The following is a 23,591-nucleotide window of genomic DNA, read 5'->3' as shown; positions in this document are numbered from 1 at the left end:
CACAGGTCTAAGCCTGTGCTTTGTCCTTCTCGCCTGGGGTCCCAGATTGGGAGCTGGCTCCTATGCCCTCAGGACCTGTTCTGCTGTGGGGGTGAGAACTCTACTTCCCGGCCACCTGGCGTGGCCCAGCAGGGAGCCTGCCCGAGCTTGCTGCCCTAGGAGCTCTGGGCATTCAGTGGGTGGCCGGAAGCTGGCTCTCTGGGGGGCCAGGGCCCTGGCAGAGGAGGTGTTGGCAGAGGGGCTCAGACCACAGCTTCCTAGGAGACGAGAGGCTGGGCCTAGCGGGGCCTCTGCAGCTGGGGCAGCTTCTGCCTGATGGTGTCTCCCTGCAAGAATGGGTGCTCGAGTCCCAGCCGCTCGCTGGGCCTCAGTTTCCCCACCTGTACATGAGGGGCTTGGACTCAATGGCTACTAAGGCCCCTCTTAGCTCTGACATCGTAGGATTCTAGGATGCTTGTATCAGTCATCTATTGCTGAGTAAACATTATCACAAACGTAGTGACTAAAAACCACAACCTTACAGTTTCTGTAGGTCACAAGTCCAGGCATGGCCTGGGGTCTCCACTCAGGGTCTCTCCGGGCTGCAATCTGGCCGTCAGCTGGGCATTGTTTCTTTGTGGAGGCTCAGAGTCATTCAGGTGGTCGGCCAAGTTCAGGTCCTGGGGGTTGACGTCTGAAGTGTACGTTTCCTTGTTGGCTATTGGCCGGGGGGAGGGTCACTCTCGGCCCCTATCTGAGAGGCCACCTCAGAGTCTGTCTATCACCCTTCGTGTCCTCTTTCCCTCACCTCTACATCCAATACTTGCCCTGTCGGCTCCACTTTCAGAGCAGATCCAGAATCTGAGCATCTACACCCTCTGCCCCCGCCATCCCAGTCCCACTCCTTCGTCTCCCGCCAGGACTGCTGCAGTACCTTCCTCATTGGCCTCCCCGCTGTGTCCCTGGCTGCCCTGCAGCCCATTTCCACTGGGCAGCCTGGCGTGGGGGAGGATGTTCAAATTCAAGTCTGATCCTGTCCCACCTCTGCTCAGAAACCACCCATGGGTTCTCAGAGCGAAAGCCAACATCCTCACCATGACCTGTAGGCCCTACCCTATGAAGTCCTGTTACACACTGACCCCACCTCCAAGCCCTGACCCCCTCACTCACTCCATTCCCGCCAGCCTGGCCTCCATGCTGTTCCTCAAACACAGCAGTGACACCACCTGACCCTTTCCTCTGCCTACAACAGTCTTGCTGCCCACAGCCATGACCCCTTCTAGTCTCCGCTAAAATGTTACCTGCTTGCGGAATCCTGCCCTGACCACACTATTTTATTTATTTTTTGAAGATTTTATTTACTTATTTGACACAGAAAGAGAAAGAGCGCACAAGCAGGGGGAGTGGCAGAGGGAGAGGGAGAAGCTGGCTCTCCACAGAGAGCCCAATGTGGGGCTCGATCCCAGGACCCCAAGATCATGACTTGAACCAAAGTCAGACCCTTAACCAACTGAGCCACGCAGGCGCCCCTGACCACACTATTTAAAAGCACAATCCGGGACCCGTGGGTGGCTCAGTTGGTTAAGGGTCTGACTTCTGCTCAGGTCATGATCTCAAGGTCCTGTGATTGATCCCTGCATCGGGCTCCCTGGTCAGCAGGGAGCCTGCTTCTCCCTCTCCCTCTGCCCCTCCTCCTGCTCATATGCTCTCTTTCTCTCTCAAATAAATAAAATCTTTAAAAATTAAAAAAATAAAAATTAAAAGCACAATGCCTGGTTCTAATAAAGTTAAACATACACTTGCCAGGAGGCCCAGCAGCCCTGCTCCTGGGCATTTACCCAAGAGACATGAAAGTGTACGTGCACACGAGAGCTGTGCAGGGATGTTCACAGTCCCTTTATTTGGAATAGCCAAAATGTGGAGACAACCCAGACGCCCAGCCATACACCAGATGAACAGACAAAACATGGCACATGTGTACCATAGACTACTCAGCAGTAAAACGAGACAGGCACACAACAAGATGGGTGGATCACAAATGTATCACACAGAGCGGAAGAAGCCAGATGCCATGTATGTGACCTGCACAAAAGATAAATGCAATCTTTCCTAGAGAAGGAAAACTGACCAGCTGTGTCCCAGATGGGAAGTAGGGTGGGAGTCAGGACTGACTGCAAAGGCAGGATGGAACTTTCTGGGATGATAGAAATCTTCTAGAACTTGTCTGTAGTGGTGGATACACAGATGTATACAATCGCCGAAACTCACCAAATCATATGCCTAAAATGGGTCAACGTTGTTGTATATCAATTATATAGTTCAGGAGAGTCTTCCCACTTCCCCTCCTGGCTACATTTTCTCCAGGACATTTCCACTGTGGCATGCATTGCCTGTCTCCCCACTAGAATGTCCACTCCACAGGAGCGGGGATTTTTGTTTTGTTCTCTGCTCTGTCTTCAGTGCCTTGAAGAGCATGTTGTAGGTACTTCATAAATATTGGATGGATGGATGGATGGGTGGATGGATAGATGGACAGATGGATGGATGGGTGGATGGATAGATGGATGGATGGATCTATGGATGGATGGATGGATCTATGGATGGATCTATGGATGGATGGATGGATGGATGGATGGATGGATGGATGGATGGATGGGTTTAGTCCCTGAAGACTCAGAGCTAGTAGATGGGGATGGCTGTTGAAAGTGTCCACACACCCGAAGTTGCCAGAAACACACCAGACCAGTAGGGCCTGTGAGACTGTGGGAAGTGTCATCATTCCATCCAGGGCTGTGTCATCACTAGGGAATTTGGACAACGCCATCCTGAGGCTGTGTCATACCCACCACCAACCCTGGCAGGCAGCCCAGCCCGGAACCTGACGCCCAATGGCTGGTGTTTCCCATGGGTGCTGTGCGTGTGGAAACCAAAATATTACCGTAGAGGGTGGAGCCACAAAGCAAAGCTGGGCAAAACCCAGAATGTGGCCTGTGGTTGCTCTAGGGGAGGGGGTAGTGACTGGACCTGCATGTCTCATGTCTGTCTGTCTGTCTGTTCCAGATTTCTTGTTTCTGCTTTATTTCCCTAGGTTTAAAATTTCTTTCTTTTTTTTCCTTTCTTTTTTTCCTTCCTTTCTTCCCTCCTTCCTTCCTTCCTCCCTCTTTCTTCCTTTCTTCCTTTTTTCTTTTCTTTTTTCTTTCTTTTTCTTTCCTTCCTTCTTTTTTCTTTTTTTTTTTTTTTGCATAGGTAATACATTCACATGGTTCAAAATTCAAAAGTTACAGAAATTAAGAAGTGAGTCTCTCTCCCACCACTGGCTCCAGCCAGCCTGTTCTCCCACAGGCAGCCAACATGCAGGGCTCACAGTGGAACTCCACAGGGAGAGTCTATGCCAGCAGGAGTGTGGGGACATATATTGCAGCTTCCAAAAACAGGAGCACACTGTGCATGCCGTTCCACACCTTGCTTGCTCACCAGCCCAGGCATCCAGCCGTTGCACACCAAGTGCACGCGTGGCATCTTTCCTGTGGCTGCATGGGATGCCGCTGGGTGGCTGGGCCCAAGTCGGTTCACCCACTTCTCACTGATGGCTGTTTTCAATTATCTGCTATTACAGATAATGGCGAAATAACGAACATTATCTACACTTTGTATGGGGGCACTTTCACATTCAAATAGTGACTTATCCACATCTAAACAATGAGAGAATAACCTACTCACTGATTTTTGAGATCTGGATTCTCATGAGAACTTGGAAGCGTCCATCCCCCTGAGCCCACATTCCAGGGGCGGGGATCCTGGGCTGGGACAGGCCTGCTCCATTCACACTGCCCCGCCCCGTTTTGCCAAGAGGAACACCAAGACCCAGACAGGGAGTGATAGCCAGCCTGAAGAGACCCCACTAGGTCTCAAGGAGCCCCGAGGGGAGAGTGCTGGGTTTTGGCAACCCCCAACTCACCTCCCTCCCCGCCTCTGCCCTCCCTGGCCATGGGACGCTGGGCACAGGGCTTCATTTTCCTGAGGCTCCTTTGGAGGAAATGGAGAAAACACCACTTCACCACGGCAGTCTGAGGAATGAGCTCCCCAGAACTCTGATACGTGCCCAGCACACGCTAGGTGCTTGGGGCCTCATGGATGTACCTTGCTTGGTGTGTTTGTGTGATTCTTCCAATGGTTTATATACCAAAAGCTGGCAACTAACTAAATTGTTTAAACCTGGTCAATGCATAAAGTTAGGCCTAATAATGTCCGGGATTAAGGGATTTATCCTAATGACAGACACTGAGGTGGCAGGATGGGGGGACCCCAGAGTCCAGTTACGAAGTAGCAAAGGTGGGATTTGAACCCTGGCAGCCTGGCTTTAGGTGCCACTAACAACTGCTGTTACCCTCTATCAGAGACCAGAGACCCAGGGGGCCAGCAGTGAAGGGAGGGGATTGCCATTGGGCAGTCATGCCATCTCCAGCACACACGCGCACACGCACACACACACACACACACACACACACACACTGGCAGGACAGGACTGGGCCAGACCTAGGTTCCAGTAGTAACTGTCCTACGTGCTAGCCTGTAACCTCCAATGAGCCAGCTGTCCTCTCTGAGCCTCGGTGTCCCTGTCAATAAGGCAGCTACCGTGCAGGGTATGACTAGATGCAGACCAAGAGGAAGTTCTGTGAGCTGCGAAGGCTGCAGGCATTTAAGGGGATTAAGGAATTTATCCTGCCAGCAGACTCTGAGGGAGGACAGGGAGGTGGGGAGGGAGGTTGCCGACATCCAACAGGCCCGGTGTGCCCTTAAGAACCTCCCAGGGCTGCCTGGCCCAGCTGTCCGGAAGCTGCAATCCCAGCCCAGTGCCAGGCTGGCAGGCTCCAGACAGAGCCTCCTGGCTCCAGCTGGATGCCACAGTGAGGGTAGGGGCCAACCAAGAGGCTGGGCTAGGCTATTTTCATCCCCAGGGCTCCCTTCCTCCCCCACAGGGCCCTGCCGCCTCCACAAAACCTACCTAGAGACCACAGATGCCTCACAGCACAGCTAGGGAAACCAAGGACCAGAAAGGTGAACAATTATCAAGGTCACCCAACTGGGGCTTGAATCCAGACCTCCTAATTTCCAGGAGCTAGTTCCTTGCTGTATGCCATTTGTTCACTCCTTTTCACTCATTCTTTCACCCAGCAAATACTCCCCAGGGGATGAGGACACAGCCTAGGGTAAAATCAAATCCTGTCTCCTGGACCTGCATTCTAGTAAAAGAAAGAGGCCAGAAACCGATCATGTGGCCTCTGTTTACTGTGAGTCAGGGGCTGGTATGTATTTTTCTAGCAAGACAAATAAACCAGGATAGAGAACTAGCGACTGCTGGATGCTGATGGTTTAGGTGGGGAAGATGGTGAGTGGGTGGGTCAGAGAAGGCCTCTCTGAGGAGGTGACATGTGAGCAGAGACCTAAACGAAGTAAGAGATTGAGTCATGTGGGTATCTGGGGTAGGATAGACACTGGCAATGGAAGCGGCAAGTGCAAAAGTCCTGAGGTAAGAATGTGTCTGGTATGTTCCTGGAACATCGTGGAGGCAGTGTGGCTATAGCAGAATAGGTAAAGAGGATGTGGGAGGGTAACAGGAATCTAGGTCATGAGGGCCTTGTAGAGCATAATTAGACCTCTGGGTCTCATTTCAGTCACCCTAGCAGCATCGACCCACTCATTGTTCAAAGACTCCCAATAACCCTGTGCGGTCTGACCCTTGAGCTCCAGGTCCAACTCCATCCACCTTCTCTCTGTTTCTAGAATCTACTCTTACCACAGGGCCTTTGCACAAACTAGTCCTTCAACCTGAAATCCTTTTCCACTCCTGTCCCCTCTTCTGTTTAACTCCTACCTATCCTTCAAATCTCAGCTCAAATAGCTCAGGCTTCCAGACCTCCCTGGCCAGGTCAGTAATCTCTCCTTCCTTCCAGGGCCTCATTTCAGTGATCATAAAATTATTGGGATGGTCAATTAACATGTGTCTGTAACCAGGACTAAGCATTCCAAGGGCAGGTGTTTTGGTTCATTTTGTTCACTACAGTGTCTCCAGGGTGTGCCTCGTGCTAACAACTACGTGTTGCATTAATGAACAAATGAATAGCACAGGCACTTTACAATAAAGACTGTCTCCTCTCATCCCATTCTCTCCAGTTTGTGAGACTCAGAGAGGTCAGGCAGCATGACCAAGGACATATAGCAAGTAAGTGGCAGCACCAGGAAATCCCAGTTTCTCTGATTGCCAAACTGGGGACTTTCCCTTTGCACACACAGGCTATGCTAAATTGAAAACCAGCACAATCATTCCCCCATGCTTGTCCTCAGGGCCTTTTGCCATGTGACTAAGAGATGGAGTCTATTTCTCGACCCCTTGAATCTGACTCAGCCACGTCACTCGGCCAATGGGACATTAGTAATAACAATGCAAGCAGAGTCTTTCAAAAGCTCATGTGCATTGGAGCTTGTCTTCTCCTGCTCAATGTGGAACTCCAAGATTACCGTGTGAATCAGCCCAAGCTAACTTCATGGGAGTGAACCTCATGGAGGTGGCTGGAGGCACCCCTCAAACAGCTTGCCAAAGGCCAGACATGTGGGTGAGGCCCTCCAATACCAGCCAACTACAACCACATGAGCCGGCCTCGGTAAGGCCAGAAGAACTGCCCAGCTGAGCCCAGGCCGGATTACCAGCTGATACTATCATGGACTAATAAATTACTGTCTTAGGCCATTGGGTTTAGGGTTGTTTGTTATGCAGCAAAAAGTAAGTGGTACACATAACCAGTGAACATACACTGTGTAGACAACACCTACACACATACACACACAAATGGCCTCCTATAGAAAATGTCAGCACCCACATAGACACAGCCCTTATAGGTCCCATGCAGGCACTCCCAGCCATCACCCAACCCCACACATGCCTCTACTCAGACCACTGTTCAGGCTCTCATGTCAGTATAAATACACTCTGGGATTAGGTAGGTCAACAATACCCAAGTGCTATGTCACTGGTGTTGCCCAGCCCAGTGCAGGGAATGGAGAAGGACTCAGCAGGCTTTAGTTGAACAAATGGATGAATAGGATGCCTGGGTGGCTCAGTAGGTTAAGCCTCTGCCTTCGACTCAGGTCATGATCTCAGGGTCCTGGGATCGAGCCCCGCATCGGGCTCTCTGCTCAGTAGGGAGCCTTCTTCTCCCTCTCTCTCTGCCTGCCTCTTTGCCTACTTGTGATCTCTCTCTCTCTCTCTCTCTCTGTCAAATAAATAAATAAATACTCTTTAAAAAAAAGATTCTCTTAAAAAAATGGATGAATAAAGTGAAGGGCACAAAATGAGCCATGGGTTGGCACAGCGAGCAGATGGTGCTGAGACATTCCCGTGGATAAATGGAAAGGCCTGGCAGTGGGGGTCATGCTTCAGTTTTTATCCCAGTTAGAGACCCACAGGCAGGGACTTACATTAGAGATTGTACTTGTGCTTGATATTCTATTTTGAAAATTGGTCCAATTTTTTTTTTAAGTGGTGGGGGGTGTTAAAGAGCACTTGAAGGGGTTCAGGAAGGAAGGCAGTATGCTCACCACTATACCACCAATGCTGCACAGGGTTTCAGGAAGGAAGTTGGAACCAATACCTTACCTTCTGTGTGTAACTATGGGGACACTGAGAATGTCAGAGAATTAAGGGTGGGTTGGTTAGAAGGAAACCACAGGAATGAAAAGCAAGGCAAGTAGTAACTCCAGGAAAAACCAAGAGTTTCACAAGAAAGGAAATGTAACCATCGTATGAGGTTTGGCTTGGCAGGAAGTAACATTTGTATAGTTACAAAATAATAACACTAAATATGCACTTAATGGAAAATTGGGGTAAACAATTTTCCCATTAAATTAATTTTAATTTATTAAAATTAAAAGGATTAAAAGGATAGGAGGTGAAAAAAGTTAACTCTTCCTTGATAATAATAATTATAAAAAGAAACATTTTTGACCACTTCCAGAGTAATTATTTTGGTGTACTCTACATGTTAAATCCTCATAACAGCCCAATAACTTAAATATTCTTATTACTCTCATTTTACAAGTGAGGAAACTGAACACAAGGAGGTTAAGTCACTTGCCTGGGGTCATCAGGCCAGGAGGGGGAAGGGCTGGGATTCAAACCCAGGCAGTCAAACTACAGAAGCAACACTGTGAAGACACCAGACTGGAAAGTCAGGCAGTATTTGCCTAAAACTAATCCAGAAAAATACAGGAAAAGCATCTTATTTAGAAATATGGAACGAAGTACCAGAAGAAATAGTTAAAAGAGTTGGATGTGGCTGTTTTGGGGGTCAGGAGTGGGAAGTTCGTGGCAAAGAAATATTTTATGAGCACTATTGAATTTATACAGATACATAGATATAGCCATGAGCTAGGGACAGGAATTGACAGAGAAGGGACATGAGGGAATTTTCCATGGTTATGGTGTTGCTCTATATCCTGACTGGGGTTTGGGAACAGTATACATTTGTCTAAAGTCAAATGGTACCTTTAAGATCTGTGCATTTCACAGGATGTAAATTTTATACATACACACGGGAACTGTAAACAAATACTGAGCTCTAATGATATGCATGCCAAAGTACCTTTAAGGGGAAGCATATTGATGTTTGCAACTTACTTTGAAAAGCTTGGAAAAAACAGGCTGTGTTAATGGATGGATAGATGGGTAGATGCCTGATAGAGCACATCTAACAAAATATGGAGAACTGTGCATCCTGTAGGTGGGTATTTAAGTGTTTCCTATATCATTCTTTCAACTTTTCTTTGACATTTTTCTTAATAAAGTGTTGGGGGAAATAGATGAATGCATTATCTGAAAAACAGTATCCTTTTTTAAGATTTTATTTTATTTGACAGAGAGAGATCACAAGTAGGCAGAGAGGCAGGCAGAGAGAGAGAGAGGAGGAAGCAGGCTCCCCGCTGAGCAGAGAGCCCGATGCGGGACTCGATCCCAGGACCCCGAGATCATGACCTGAGCTGAAGGCAGAGGCTTAACCCACTGAGCCACCCAGGTGCCCAACAGTATCCTTTTTTAAACCTGAATGGGGTGTTCTGTCTTGAACCTGGGAAGACCCACACAGCTCTAAGCTCATGTGCAGGTCTACCTGGTGGGGCAGCTGTCACCATGACCTTGCCTATGTCCACCCCTACCCCGAGATCTAGAGTCAGGGCCCTATAGACTAATTCCTCAGTCCCTCCCTGCTCTCCCTGGACAGAGGGTGTCAGGCAGGATGGGTATCTCCTCTTCCTGGTCCCCTTGAACACCTCTGTAGCAGAACCAGAACCATTTCGCCAGGGAAAGGAACAGGGCCCTCTGGCTACATCCCATCCTCTGCCAAAAGGGTACACTGAGGCCTGGCGGGTGGGGACAGGTGCCTTTCCCAGGGGCCCATCACACCTTCATGACAGGCATGAGCAGCCAGATTGCTGGGCTCCCAAGCCCACGTGTATATAATTAGCTGCTGGGAAATAGATCTGGGAACAGATCTCATCTCTGCCTAATTAGGGGCTGGGCAGCTGGGGCCAGTCTGGCCTGGGGCACTGCTATGGAAGCCAGGCAGCCCCAGGGGAGGGGGCAGCAGCTGCTGGCCCTCGCTGTTCATGGCCCCTCACACTCCGACTGCTGGCAGAACAATAGAGGGGCTGTTTCCGCAGATCCCTGAAGCTGGCAGAAGCCCCCAGTCACAGATCCCCACAGGGAAGGCTGATGGACTCCAGGGAAGGGAAGGGAAGGGAAGCCCTCCTGGAACCAGGGACCAGGAAACACCTTCTCCACTTCCAAGAATCCCTTCCTGCTCTCTTCCCAGCAGATCCTCCCAATGCCCTTCTTGACTCCCCCGGAGCCCAGCTCCTGGGAACAGGTCTGGTCTTAGGGCAGATGTCGCTTCTCCACATTATGTGACCACGTGTTTGCTGATCGGTTGCCCATTCCCTTCCATCAGACATAGCAGGAACTATGTCTGTCTTACTGCTGGGCACCCAACAGATGCTCAATAAAGTGACAGCGGGAAAGGCTGCCAGGACCCAGGACAGGGAAGAGAGGAGAGTCAGGGAGGCAGAGTGCCCCTGACTGTGGGGTGTGACCCCAGGCTGGAGTGCAGACCCTCTCTGTGATATAAAACCACTACCCCTCCTGTTCTCAGACAGTCCCTGCAAAAGTCACCTTGAAGACTCAGTGACAGGTTGAGTGTGAAAGGTCTGCACCTGGGACTCAACCTCCTCCAGGAATGAGGGGTCTCCTGGCCCATCCCCACAAGTCCTGTGATCTCAAACCAAGAAACCCCTTGGGTTTCTGGGGTGCTGGCAGCTCACGTGAAGGGGCAACGCTTACTTAGCACAGAATACTGGCCAGGTTGCCAGAAGGAGCTGGTCCTTGACCAGCTCCTTCAAAGGACGTCTCCTCTGCAGAGCCCAGATTATCCCTCCTGACCCCATCACTCCTTTAACTTGGGGACCAGGAGGCTCAACTCTTGTGTTGTCAGACCTGCTGGGTGCCTGTGGGCAGATTATAGCCCTCCCTGCACCTCAGTCTCCCCAACTGTATCACGAGGGGGTGGATTCCCTTCTCATGAGCTTGACCACCACTCTCCTCTATAACCCAGTTTCCCCTTCTTTCCCTGAACCACCGAGGCCCAACCCAATCCCCTGGGGGCCTGACTACACTGTCAGACAGACAGACAGACAAACAGCTGGGCTGACCTGGATGTTTGTCAACAGCCCAAAGGAAATCTCCTCTTTATGCTTAAAATAAAACTTACATCAAACCTGTCACCAGGGCCCCCATTAGAGTTTCCTGTTTCTGAGTGCTGCAGCCAACACAGCCTGCGGGAGAGGAAGCACCACCCAGCCCTTCCCCACTCCCACCTCAGGGGTGGGCAGAGGCCACCCAGGCTTTCACTCTTTGTGTGCCTGGCCTTAGCCCAGGCTGTACTACCAGCCAAGGGTGGCATCTCCCAGAAGGGAGCCTGCCTGGAGGGAAACAGGGAGGAGCTGAGACCTCAAAGCCCAGTGCCAGCCATCCTTCCCCTTCCTCCAGCCCCTGAGGCCCAGAGAGGGAGACTGGCTTATCCCAGCTCACCCAGGGTTGGAGGCAAGGCCACCTGTTTTGTGCTGTCGACCCCCTGCTTCCAATCCCAGTCTACAGCCTGTGGCACCTCCAGATCAGGGTCTGTGCTCTCCGAGCTTCCTGGGCAGCCATGGGAACAACCCATGCAGCCATCAGCTTTTCCCCTGCAGGTCCCCTTCCTGACACAGACCTCAATCCTGGCTCTATCTGGATTCACTCTGTAGCCAGAGTCAGTTTCCTACCCTATGAAGGAGGCCCTCAGGCCACCCAGAGGGGTTATGAGAATCCCCTTTCACATCTCAAGTCTCAGGCTGGGTCAGCCACTGACCTCGTGCCCCTCCCCCACCCCCAAATCCCAGGATGAACAATTATGGAATTCTAAAGGCCCCAACCCAAGACGTCTCCCTCCCCTTCCCCTTGTGAACACAGTACAGTCTGATGACCCAGGCCTTGAAAAACAAGCATTTGTGTTTATTAACCAAAGGGAGGGAAGTCAGAGCAGTACAGACTCCTACCAGTCACTCCTGTAGTCTACCCACCTAGGCCAGGCGGCCCAGGCCCTGCCCCCACCCTGAGCAAGTTCCCAGGGAACCAGGGCCCGCTGGGAAAGGAAGAGGAAGTCAGCAAAGGTTAGAGGCCAAGGAAGAAGGAAACAGAACCGCTCGGTGGACAGTGCCCCTCTCAGTGGAGAAGGCTGAGTGCCCCAAATCCAAACCCAGGAGAAGAACCAGGCAGGACTTGTGTCAAAACCCCTACAAGTGAGGGGGTAGGGGGTGGCCCAAGGTCAACAGGCAACCCTCTCCAGGGTTAGTCCTTGACAGACGGATACAGCCCAGCCTCTGGTCTGTCCCAAGCCAGGGAATGGATGCAGAAGAGGTCGAGAGCCCAGATGCCTCCCCTGGATGTGTCCTGTGCAAATGCGGAGTCCAGTGGAGGCCTAGCCCTCCGCGGCAGGGGCACCACGTGCCTGCCGCAACCCGTACAGCCACTTGATCACTCGCGCGTTGCGTTCTACCACCGACACACCGTAGGGGACGCGCTCCCGGGACCGCTCCTCAACAGTGGCAGAGCTGCGGCGGGAGCAGTCCCCCTCCGAGCTGCCAGGCCCGGCACTGGGCCCCGCCAGGGAGACGATGTCTGAGCTGGCCCTCGCCAGGTGAGCCACACCCAACCCCCGTGCCTCCTCCGGGTCCAGGCCGCAGAAGTTAAAGAATCGCTCCAGGTCAGCTGCTGCTCTGGAAAAGCGCTCACTCAAATCGGACTTGGAGCGCTGTAAACCTGGGGGCCGGGCTGGGCTGGAGGCGGGGGCAGTGCCTGGTGATGGGCAGGGCCGGGCAGGGGAGGCGGGGAGAGGACGGACATCTACTCGGCGGACAGCAGCTGTACTGGGTGGCGGGCGTGGAGGGTTGGCTGGGGGCGCCTGGTGGGCTCCTTCTGTCCGTCCAGGAGTACGGCTGGCCTCGGCAGGGGACGCCGGGCTATCACACAAGTCGATGAGGCTGCTAAGGATGTCCAGGTCCAGCTGGGGCCGACGGCCAGGGCCAGGCAGTACTCGACGGCTAGGTGTGAGCACTGTGCGGCGAGTCCCAGGGCTGAAGAGGGGCTGCTTGGACAGCAGGGGCTGCACAGGTTCCTGGCGGGTATTGGCCACATGCAGGCTCTTGACGTACTTGGCCTTGTCAGCCTCCAGGCGCTCCACAGCACTAGGTTTCCGGGCTCCACCATCTGCTGGCCTCCGGAGCAGGTAGCCAGGCACTTTGGTCCGCAGGCGGAAAGGTAGGGCAGATGTGTCCCGGGATCCTGGAGTCAGTGTGTCCACAGGCATGGCTGTTACATACCCCAAGGGCTTCGGTCTGAGGAGACCGGAGAAATGCGGAGACAGATCCAGAAAGTAGGCAGCTGGATGCTGGCAAATGCTACGAGGGAGGAAAGAAAGAAGCTGAACACGCTCAGACAAAGGCTCAGCCACGACTGAAAGGGGCTGAGGACGCCTTCCCTATTAAAAAGTAATGGCCACGCCCCTCATTCACAGGGAGCCAATCAGCAGACAGAAAACCACCACTGAGGGGCCTGTGACTCCACCCACACCCCCGCCTCCTTCCCAGAGGACTAGGCCCAGCTGAGGCATAGAGAAAATGAGAAGTACCAAAGAAGAAAGACGTGAGCAGCCTGGGCAGAAAAGACAGGGCAAGGCACGCTTTAAAGGAAGCAAAGTGGGCTCTGGGCCGCATACTGGGCACCAGCCAGCTTAACCTCAATGGGTCCCCCTAACAGTTCTATTTTGCAGATAGGGAGTTCAACCAACTTGATTAAGCTAACCCCCCAAGTTGGTGGCTCTAGCCCCTTGCTTCCAAGCAGGGAGGTGCTGGTGCACCTGGTGACCCAGAGAAAGGGCTTCAACCCACACGCTGCCTAAACTGCCCCCAGGGAACCTGGTACCACCTCCCACCCTTACCTACCCAGCCAGGAAGCTGCCCGGTGCTATTCACCCGTCTAGACATGCCAAGCCCCAGGCACAGCAGTAGAGCTGGTAGAGGAGGAGTGTAGAAAATCTCCACCCCCTACCCAAGCGAAGTCCAGACACTCATCAGCTTCCAGGATGGGACTTCGGTGCCAGTCCCACAGTGATCCAAGGATGCCTGTCAGCTAGAAATGTCAGCCAGGACCTGAGCTATGCTGTTCCAAGAGGACCAGAAAAGCCCACAATCACACAACCCTGCTTGAGAGCATCCAGCAGACCCTGGATCTGCCAGCAGCCAGAGGATAGGCACCCAGAGGCAAGGGGGCCCACACCCATGTGCTCGTGCTCAAGTGTCCACATGATCAACTAAGCATCAAGGCCTGGTACCCCAGGCATCAGACCAGTCCTGGTCCTTTTTCCACAAAAGGGCTGGAGCCACAGTGTCCCCTCACCAACTTTCCCAGAGATGGGCCAGAAGAAAACCCATAAACCAAGTCCTGAAACTTCTCATCTGTAAAATGAAAGAGGAGGACTTTTTCTAGGTAATCCCCCAAAGGACATGTCATCTACACCTGTGTTATCTAATTCAATGGCTACTAGCCACATATGGTTATTCACCTTAGCTTTAAATCAAATATAATCTTACACTTCCAGTTCCTCCATCACACTAGCCACATCTCACGTGCTCAACAGCCACTATACTGGTCAATAGAGCAGACTGCAGGTAAGAGATTTCCCTCCATAGCGGAAACCTGTATAGACAGCCCCATGTGGTCACCCAGAATGACAGGAGGAGAGTCTGGACAGGGGTGGGAAGGCAGGGATCCCTACTGTGTGCTAGCCATTCGACACCATCCTCTCCTGGAATCCTCCAACAGCCTGTGAGAAGGGTCACTGTCATCTCATTTTTACAGTTGCAGAAACTGAGACTAGAGAAGCAACCATCCTAGGTCCCAGGGCTGATAAATAAGACACAAACTCCTATGAAGCCTAATGCACTCATCTGTGACATTCATGTCACTTTACTCTTTGTTCTTCCCATTCCCCTAAAGTATCGGCTCCATGAAGGCAGGGTGTTTATCTGTTTTGCTCACTGAATCTGTTTTGGGACATTGCTTTCGACACATAACAGGTATTCGACAAATTGTTACTGAATTGAAGTGTCCATGGGGATGAAACATGAATGGGAAGACCTTGGATAAACCACAGAGGGACACATCCAACCCACTGCAGGTATATGGGTCCAAGGTGGTAGGTATGGAATGTGCTAGGAGGCTGGAAATCCAGATGTGCATGAACACTCCAGATTCTTAAATCTCAGAAAATCCAATAATAATTTTTAAAACATGCGCAGAGCATGGAGCAAACAAACATGTCTGCAAACAGATCTGCTCTCCCCACACAGATCTGGTCCCCGGTTTGAGACCTCTGCAGTGGTAGCAATGTCAAGTTACTAGAACCCTGGGGGCTATTGGCCCAGAGCCAGAGCTGCTCCCAAGGTAGGAGGGATGGAGTAAGTGGGAAGGTAAGGCTGCCCCACTCCAGCAAACCCCCAGGAGACCTCAGGAGGGAAGGGTCTAACAGGAAAGGCAGCCTTGCTGAGCCCTGTCGAGGTAACTAGACTCTGCCCCACCCCCGTGGCCACCGCCTACCAAACCAGTCCAACCCGTTGGCGGTGGCAATTCCCTCCCGGGCACCATCCGGGGAAACAGAAGGAAGAAGGAGGTCAGATGGGCAGGGCCAGGGCAGAAACCTCGCGCCCTCGGACCGACCTGCTGGCCGCAGGGGCTCCCCCCCCCCGCCCCCGCAGCCAGACATACGCAAGGAGCCAAACGCGGCTAGGGGGCCGCTGGCCAGCTCGCCCACCTGCCCGCAGTGTGCCCTGCTCCAGCAGCTGTGCCTCTTACACACTGGGGTGCCTTATCTGGAATACGGTTAAAAATAGATCTGAGCCTCCAGGTCTCCGAAAGGATGGAGAGATAAAACAGGTCGAGGACCTTCCCAGCACCTGGCAAAAAGGCTGCGCTCCAAGAACTGGGCTCTTGGTTTTTCTGACGACTCTGACGACCTAACAGCCAGATTGCGCTCTCCGCCCACCTCTCCCTCAACTCCAGCCCAGCAGGGGTCTCTAAGCATGCTCAGCCTGTCGGAGCCGTAGCCACAGACAAAGGAGGCACGTGATAGAGGCAAATCCTAAAATGATCTGCTAAGCCCCATTTCAAAGGTGGGCAAACAGAGGTGGCGGCTCCCGCAAGTTAAAGCCGGGGTCCCAGTCCCCAGTCCCCTCGATCTCTCTGAAGCCTCTTCTCATCGCCAACGCCCCACCCACGTATTTCAAATGCTACCCACAAAGGGCCCCAAGAGCGCCAACCGTGAGCCCTTCTCTTTGTCACCATACCCCCTTCCCACCTGCTTCCCTGGAGTCAGCCTGAGGGGTTGAGAGAGCTCAGATCCTCGGTCTGGCTTCTGCCCTGCCCCACTTCGGGACAAGCCTGGAGACTCCCAGAGGCGGAGGAGGCCGCGAGCCCGCCGGCGCGCTGTGTGACCCTGGACACTCGCCACCCCTCTCTGAGCCCAGGTCGTCCTGGCTCTTAAGCCAGAGGGCTGACGGCAGGATTCCTGCGATCTCGCCCAGGCGAGAAGGTGAGACCCTGCCCTGCCCCCCCCGCCTCCCCGAGAAGGGAGGGGTGGCCGGGCAGCGCCCCCGACCCTGGACCGGCGCCACCCGCCCGCACATACCTGGCTGCGCGCGCGCGGCTACGGAGCGCTCCTCCAGCCCGGCCTACCTGGCGCTCAGGTAACACGCGTTTGCGCAACTTCCGGCGGCCGGTCCCCAGCAGGTGAACCCGCCGGCCCAGGTATCACCCGGAGGGGAAGAACGAAAGCCAGGCAGGGGCGGGAACCTGAGCCCGGGCGCCCCAGCAGTGGGCTCAGCTCGGCGCAGAGACCCAGTTCTACCCCCAGGAAGCTCTCCCGCGAGCCGGGGCTGCGCCCCCCAACAGCCACACTGGCCGCGGCCGCACCTCTGGCACGGGCAAGGGCACCCATCTTGGAGATGGGCAAAACTGAGGCCCCCTCCCCCACAGCCTCAGTGCCCGCGATAATGTTGACTGTGCCAGGCACGAGAAAGTGCTGTTCCTGGTATTAATTACCCCATTTTAATCTTCTCAACAACCCCTGTGAGGTGAACTCTATTATTATCCACATTTGACTAATGGAATACTGAGGCTGGGACAGGCTGAGCCAGTTGGCCCAAAGTCACCCTGAGGAGTCTGACCTGGGCACTTTCCCTCTAGACCAAGCCTTTGTGCCACCCCTTTCTACCTGTGTGTCCCTGAGCAGGCTGCTTGGACCCCTCTGGTTCTCCATTTTGCCAAGTGAGGGGAGTCTCACCCTCCAGGCCAGGTCAGTGTGAGTTCTTACAGTCTGAGAGGGCCGACAGAAACTCTGCAAGCTGTGAACATTAGTAACAACATCGAGAGGAATAAGAATAACCAGAATTTTGGAGTTCCAGGCACTGTACTTCTTTAAGTCTCTGGACATCCTCCCACTCCCCCAACCACCACCACCTGCACAGGGAGGAACTCTTTAATCCCCATTTTACAGATGAGAAGACTGCAATACTCAAGAAGGAATCCTTGGGAGGCCAAGACTGTCTTCTCTGCCAAAGGAAGCCCTATTATGTAACTTCAGGTGGCACACTTGATTGGGCCAGTTTGCATGGGGATCCTGAGGCCCAGAGAAGGCAGGGCCCACCAGCCTCGGGCCCAAGCCCTGGGGAAACCAAAGAGGGCCCAGTTCCATGTCTGTGCCAGTGGGGGCTGCAGCCAGATTGGGGTAGAGGGCTGTGAGGGGACGGGAAGTGACTCAGAGAACAACTCTCCTCCCCCTGGGAGTGAGTCAGTTCTGAGGCCTCCTCCAGGCCCTGGAGCCTGATTTTAGGGGAATGAGGGAGGCGAGCCTCAAGACCATCATTCCTCACAATGCACTGCTGGGTCCCTGCCTGGCCCTCTACTGAGGCAACAATGGGAAAGAGATGAAGTAGGGGGGAGGGCTCAGTTAGGCAATAATAGTAGTAACAGCAAAGAAACCATAACATGTTCCTAATAGGGAAGAAATTTTCTGCTTTCTCTGTACCTGGCACTGTTCTAAGCTCCTTATATACATTGACTCATCGAATCACCACACTCACTCTGAGGTACTCCTGCTACACTCATTTTACAGTTGAGAAAACTGAGGCACAGAGAGGTATGGCCACTTGCCAGAGGTCACATAGATGGTAAATGGTGGAGTCAGGATCCGAACCCAGGAGCAGGTTTGGAGGAGTGGAGGGAAGTGGAGGAGACAGAAACTTCAGTGTTGGGCTTCAACCACTCACCAAAAGATGCTATAGCCTCCCTCTCTGGGCCCCAGAGGGAGAAGCCACCTTAGGAAGCATTCCTGGCTGTGGGCCGGGGTCTCAGATTCCTCACTTGTAAAATGGGGGCAAGATGGCAATATTTTCTCAACAGAAATTAGATCTCTTATGGTTCTATATCACCTTAGAATAAAACCCAAACTCTCCACTTGGTCCTCAGGCCTTCCAGGATCCAGTCCCTGCCGTCTACTCCCCTCTCATCTCCAGCCTTTACTGCTCCAGCCACATAGCCCTCCCTGCTATTCCTGAACACGCCAAGGTCTTTCCTGCCTCAGGGCCTTTGTACTATCTGTTCTCTGCTTAGAACCTCTTAGCTCACCTCCTTTAGGTCTCACCTCCTCAGAGAGGCCTCCCTGATTACCCTGAGACTCCTGCCAACTCTCTCACCTGGTTGTTTCCTTCCACACATTCATCCCACCCTGTCATTTTAGGCCTTCACTTATCAGTTGCTCATTTCCTATTTCTGTATTTTCATCCTCCAGGGACCAAAAACACAGGTGTGTGCTGGGCATGCTGCTGATTAAGTGGCAGGACTGGAACCCAGCCCACTTCAAAGACCAAGGCCCTTTAGCACCAAGCCCCTTGCCAATCCCCAGTCCCATCAAAGGTATTCCCCCATCTCTCTCCACACTCCCCTCCAGTCTCAAGTCACCCCCATTCAAGCTGGGCCCTGGCCACTTCTAGATGAGCCGTATTCTTTCTTTGGAGAAATCACATCCAAACCTTTGCACACATGGTATCTGCTCCTACAATGCCCTTCCCCAACTCCAGCCCCAAGGCCGCCTCTGAAGCATGGACTCCGGGACCAACCCATCAGGGTTCAAATCCCAGCTCCATCTCTGATTAGCTACAAGACCTTGGGCAAGACAGTCAAGTTTCCAAGGCCTTAGTTTCCCCAACCATAAAACGGGACTTGTAACAGTGCCTGTCTCCCAGCCTGGGCATGACAAACACCACCAAAATAGGACCCTGGGCATGACAAACACCACCAGGTGCCCAGCTCCTGGGTGAGGACTTCACCACTCAGAATGTTGACCCAGTCCTCTCAGAGCTTATAAATCTATGCACACAAGACCATTCAACAGACGTTTCTTTAAACAAAGTGTACAAATGGTCAATAGGCACGTGGAAAGATGCTAGCATGATACATCATTAGGGACATGTAAATCCAAACCACAGGGAGATAACATGTCACATCCATCAAGATGACCAACACTACAATAAGCAAGCAAGCAGAAAACAAAACAAAACAAAACAAAAAAACCCCACAACCACAGAAAATACCAAGTGTTGGTGAGGATATAAAGAAATTGGAACCCTTGTGCCCTGTCGGTGAGAACATAAGTTGGCGTGGCCATGGTGGAAACAGTATGGCGGTTAGGAAAAACTTAAAAAGAATTACCATAGGACCCAGCAATCTTACTCCTGGGTGTAGACACCAAAGAACTGAAACCAAGGGCTTGAACAGATGTGGTAACCCCAATGTTCATAGGAGGAGTCTTCACAAAAACCCAAAGGTAGAGGCAACCAAGTGTCCATGGACAGATGTGCAGATGAACATACGCTGAAATATTATTTAGCCTTTACAAGCAAGGAGCTTCTGACACCCGCTACAACGTGGGTGGACCTCAAAAACATTATACTAAGTGAAATAAGTCAGGCCCAGAAGGACAAATATTGAGAAAAAAAAAAAAAGGGCAAATATTGTATGATTTCACTTCCATGAGGTACGGAGAGTGGTCAAATCCATAGAGACAGAAAGTAGAAAGGTGCTTTCCAGGTACTGGCGGGGGGAGAGAAAATGGGGAGCTGATGTTTAATGGGTATAGAGTTTCCATTTAGGAACATGAAGAAGTTCTGGAAGTAGATGGTGGTAAGGTCTGGGCACGGCGTGAACTTCCTTCATGCCGCTGAACTGTACCTTACACATGGTTAAAATGCTCAGTTTTATGTTCTATATATTTTTCCAAAAAAAAAAAAAGAAGAAGAAGAAGAAAAAGAGAGTCCACAGACTAGAGCCAGAACCCCCGGATCCACATTCCTACTCTGACCTGGTCCAAGTTACTAAACCTCTCTTGCATTCAGTTTCCCTTCGTAAGGTGTGAAAAAAGCAGTGGTAACTACCTGACATCATAGAATAGAGGGAATTAAGTGCACGCATGCTTAGAAAGGATTTGGCACACAGTAAGTGCCCAGGGGGTGTTAGTGATTATTTTTCACTGAGGGGGCGAGAGGCGTGGTTTCGATGTTTAGAATTTTCATGACATTCTGCGATCCCCCACCCCAACCCCTCCCTTCCACCTGCTACTTCTTTCTGTTCAGCAGAAGCCAGGCCATGACTTGGGTGGAGACAGGGAGGCCCTCACCTGCCCTGGAGGAGGATCAGGAAGGCTCCAGGCAACAGGGAGGGTCCAGCCAATAGGGCAGGCCAGCTCGATTTCAGCCCAGCTGTCCGGGTCGGAGACACCCAGCGGGGCATCCTCCAGGCCCACGCCAGGCCCCGTGCTATTTCTGGAGTCTCCCCAGACACTCGTGCCCGGGCCTGCCTGCAGTCAACCTTGCCCAGGGCACCCTCGAACACTGTATCTCAGTGGGCTGATCTCCTGTCGGCCGACAAACAGTCCAACTCCACCAACTCGTTTATCTGTGCCTCAGTTTGTACCCGAAGTTGCAAAATGAGGACAAAGGGACTTGCAGTGGAGACACGGAGAAACCACATGCAACACTGCAGGGAAGGGCCCAGCTCACAAGGATGGGGAAGGTGGAGGTTGGGGCAGACTCACGGGCAAGTCCACTTCCTGCCCTGGACTGCCTTCTGCCCAGGCCTGAGCTCACCATCTTATCTTGGCCCTGGAGATGTGAAGAAACTTGCCCAAAGTCACACGGCAAGTCAAGGACAGATCACAGACAGGACAGTGGTCTTATGATTAAATATATAATCTGTAATGATTTTTATAATATATATAATATATCATATATATAATTTATATATTTATATATTATATATATATGATTTTTTTAACAAGGTGCTATATGCCCATGACTCAAAATTCAAAAACTATAAAGAGAATGAAGTAAAAATAAACTCCTTCCCACTTCAGTCCCTAGCCACGCAGTTCCCCTCCCGGCAGGCACCACTGTAACCAGACAATCGCGTGTCCTTCCAGGGAGATTTTTGGTAAATACAAGCAAAATGGGCATATATTCTTTCTATTTTTTTACACATATGGCAACATGCTGTGTGTACTGTTTTCACCTTGTTCTTTTTACTCAACCATACATGTTTTAATAATGTTAATATATGGGGCGCCTGGGTGACTCAGTGGGTTGGGCCTCTGCCTTTGGCTCAGGTCATGATCTTAGGGTCCTGGGATCGAGCCCCGCATCGGGCTCTCTGCTCGGCAGGGAGCCTGCTTCCTCCTCTCTCTCTCTCTGCCTGCTCCTCTGCCTACTTGTAATCTCTGTCTGTCAAATAAATAAATAAAGTCTTTAAAAAATGTTAATATATTACTAATCCTAATATGTATTATTAATATACTTAAACATATAGGTTGTTCCCTAATATATGTGGGGGCACATTAGCCCATATAGAGCTGTCAGACCCTGCTGGTGACCACCCAGTGTGCGTCCAGACACCCCCCATGACAAACCACCCTGGGGCATCACTGCACCTTGTGTTGCCAAGAAGTGGGTCAGTGGGGCTGGGGATGTGCTTGTGATTGTGAGAGACACATTGTACTGTGTTCTACAGAGGCCATGCGAGTTGATCTCCACCAGCAGAAAACACAGCAAATAGTCAAGAACTGTTAATTGCCCAGGTGACTCAGTCAGTTGAGCGACAGAGTCTTGGTTCCTGCTCAGGTCATGATCTCAGGGTCCTGGGATCTGAGCCCCCTTCCCGGGGTTTGGGCTCCCCTCTCCTTCTGTCCCCCTCCCTGCTCACACATTCTCTATCTCTGTTTCTCTCTCTCTCTAAAATAAATCTTTAAAAAAATACTAATAACTGCTAGCTTTAGTTATCTTAATTAGAGGTTTTGGAACCCTTCAATTTTGCCCTGGAGGCAAGGGCCTCACCTGAGCCCCTCCTCCTATCACATTCCGGTGGAGGAAGATAATCAACTCCTTAATAAGTGAAATACATAGGACATCATCGGATGGGTAAATGCCACTGAGAGAAACAAAAGAGACAAGGGGGATGGCAGGGCATAGGAAGTCAATAAATATTTATTGAAAGAATAAATGAAAGACTTATTTTCTTTCTGAGTTCCCAGAGCACCCCCAGGAGGCAGGGCCTGGTCTAAGTCAGATGCTCCAGGCCGAGGGGTCGCTGCCCCTTCCTCAACTCCAAAGTCTCTGGGGACTAGTCGCTTCAGGTTGAATGGCTGCCTCTACCCATTCCCCCACCCTGGGGCGGATCCCCAGAATCTGAAGAATTCTAGATCAGAAGAATCTAACAGCGGCCCCAGGGCCAGAGCACCTGCTGCTGCCCACCTAGCATCTAGCCCAGAAATGTCAGTACAGCGGGATCCCCCCCACCCCACCCCGCTCCCCCACCCAGAACAGCCCTCTGAGAGAGACAGCACTGAGATTCAGGACCCCGTGGGCAGAAGAACCCCCAAAACGAGCCCTGAGTCTAACCTCTGGCGTTCTGGAGAAGGGAAGCCTGCTGCCCAGGAGGGGCACTCAAGGGACCGTGCGGGAGCGGAGCCGGAGGGAAACGATCCAGCCAGGGCTCAGCGGCTTAGCAGCCTTGTAGCTAAGAGGCTGACAAGCTGACCACCAGTTGCTCATCTGGGTCTCTCAAGACAAATACAGACCTACCCAGACTGGAGAATTCGAGGTGGAGCAGAAAGACCTGAACTGGATTCCCCAGCCGACCTCGCTGGGCTAGAACACTTCACTCTCTGCCCCTCAGCGTTCTCCTCCGTAAAATGGGGTACCGCCGCCTCCCCGCACGTACGACGCGGAGAGGACGTCTACAAAAGGCGCACGGTGAACGGAGCCCCCCCAGACCTGGGCTCGGGCGCCAGACCCCCCGCCCCCTCACCTGGAGCCGTAGCTAGGCAAGTCCTGGCTCCTCCGGTGTGGGTCTCGGAGAGGCTGACAGCTCGGACCCGGGCTGGGAATGGCCGCGCCCAAAGCGGCTCGGCGGGGCTGGGGACCCGCAAAGGCCTCTTCGGAGCTGCTGTGCGCACCCGAAATGAACCGGGGCACCTGACTATCCCAGGGCCCCCACCAGAGCGGAGGTCCCGGGGGCGCAGAGGAAGGGGAAGTGAGCTTGCCGCTTCCCCCCACCCCGTCGCCGGAATGGTTTGCCCCGGACATCCTGATTGGTTGGTCGCTTCCGTTCGAACGCCGCGCCGCCCGGGTTGCCAGGCAACCGCTTAGCTTTGGCCGGGCAAGTGAGTGCCCCGCCTCGGCAGCCCAGCTCAGCCCCCCAAGCCACCACCTGTCCTCTCCTCCCCGCCCCAACCCAGCTCAGCCCCGCTGGCCTGTTCTTCCCGCGCCGCTGCAGCTCAGGAGCCTAGTTTTTTCCCTTGACCAGGACTTTCTCCTGGTCCCCAACAGGATAAGACACCATTTAGGGTCCCCAGCTAGTCTCCAGTTCGCCT

At 52.5% G+C, this 23,591-nt stretch overlaps 1 protein-coding gene across 1 annotated transcript; it reads right to left on the bottom strand.

The window, feature by feature from the left end:
• Nucleotides 1–11,553: 11,553 nt before the first annotated feature.
• Nucleotides 11,554–23,193, bottom strand: FAM110A (family with sequence similarity 110 member A). Its single transcript, XM_080813237.1, has 2 exons — nucleotides 23,027–23,193; nucleotides 11,554–13,017 (listed from the first exon to the last, which is right to left on the bottom strand). Exon 2 carries the CDS (start codon nucleotides 12,924–12,926, stop codon nucleotides 12,039–12,041), a length of 888 nt encoding a protein of 295 aa, XP_080669363.1. The 5' UTR covers nucleotides 12,927–13,017; nucleotides 23,027–23,193; the 3' UTR covers nucleotides 11,554–12,038.
• Between the last annotated feature and the right edge of the window lie 398 nt (nucleotides 23,194–23,591).

The sequence above is a fragment of the Martes martes genome (assembly GCF_963455335.1).
Source record: "Martes martes genome assembly, chromosome: 9".
Taxonomy (NCBI): Eukaryota; Metazoa; Chordata; class Mammalia; order Carnivora; family Mustelidae; genus Martes; species Martes martes.
Note: the sequence above shows the minus strand (reverse complement) of the source record. Positions and strands in the feature narration are given on the sequence as shown.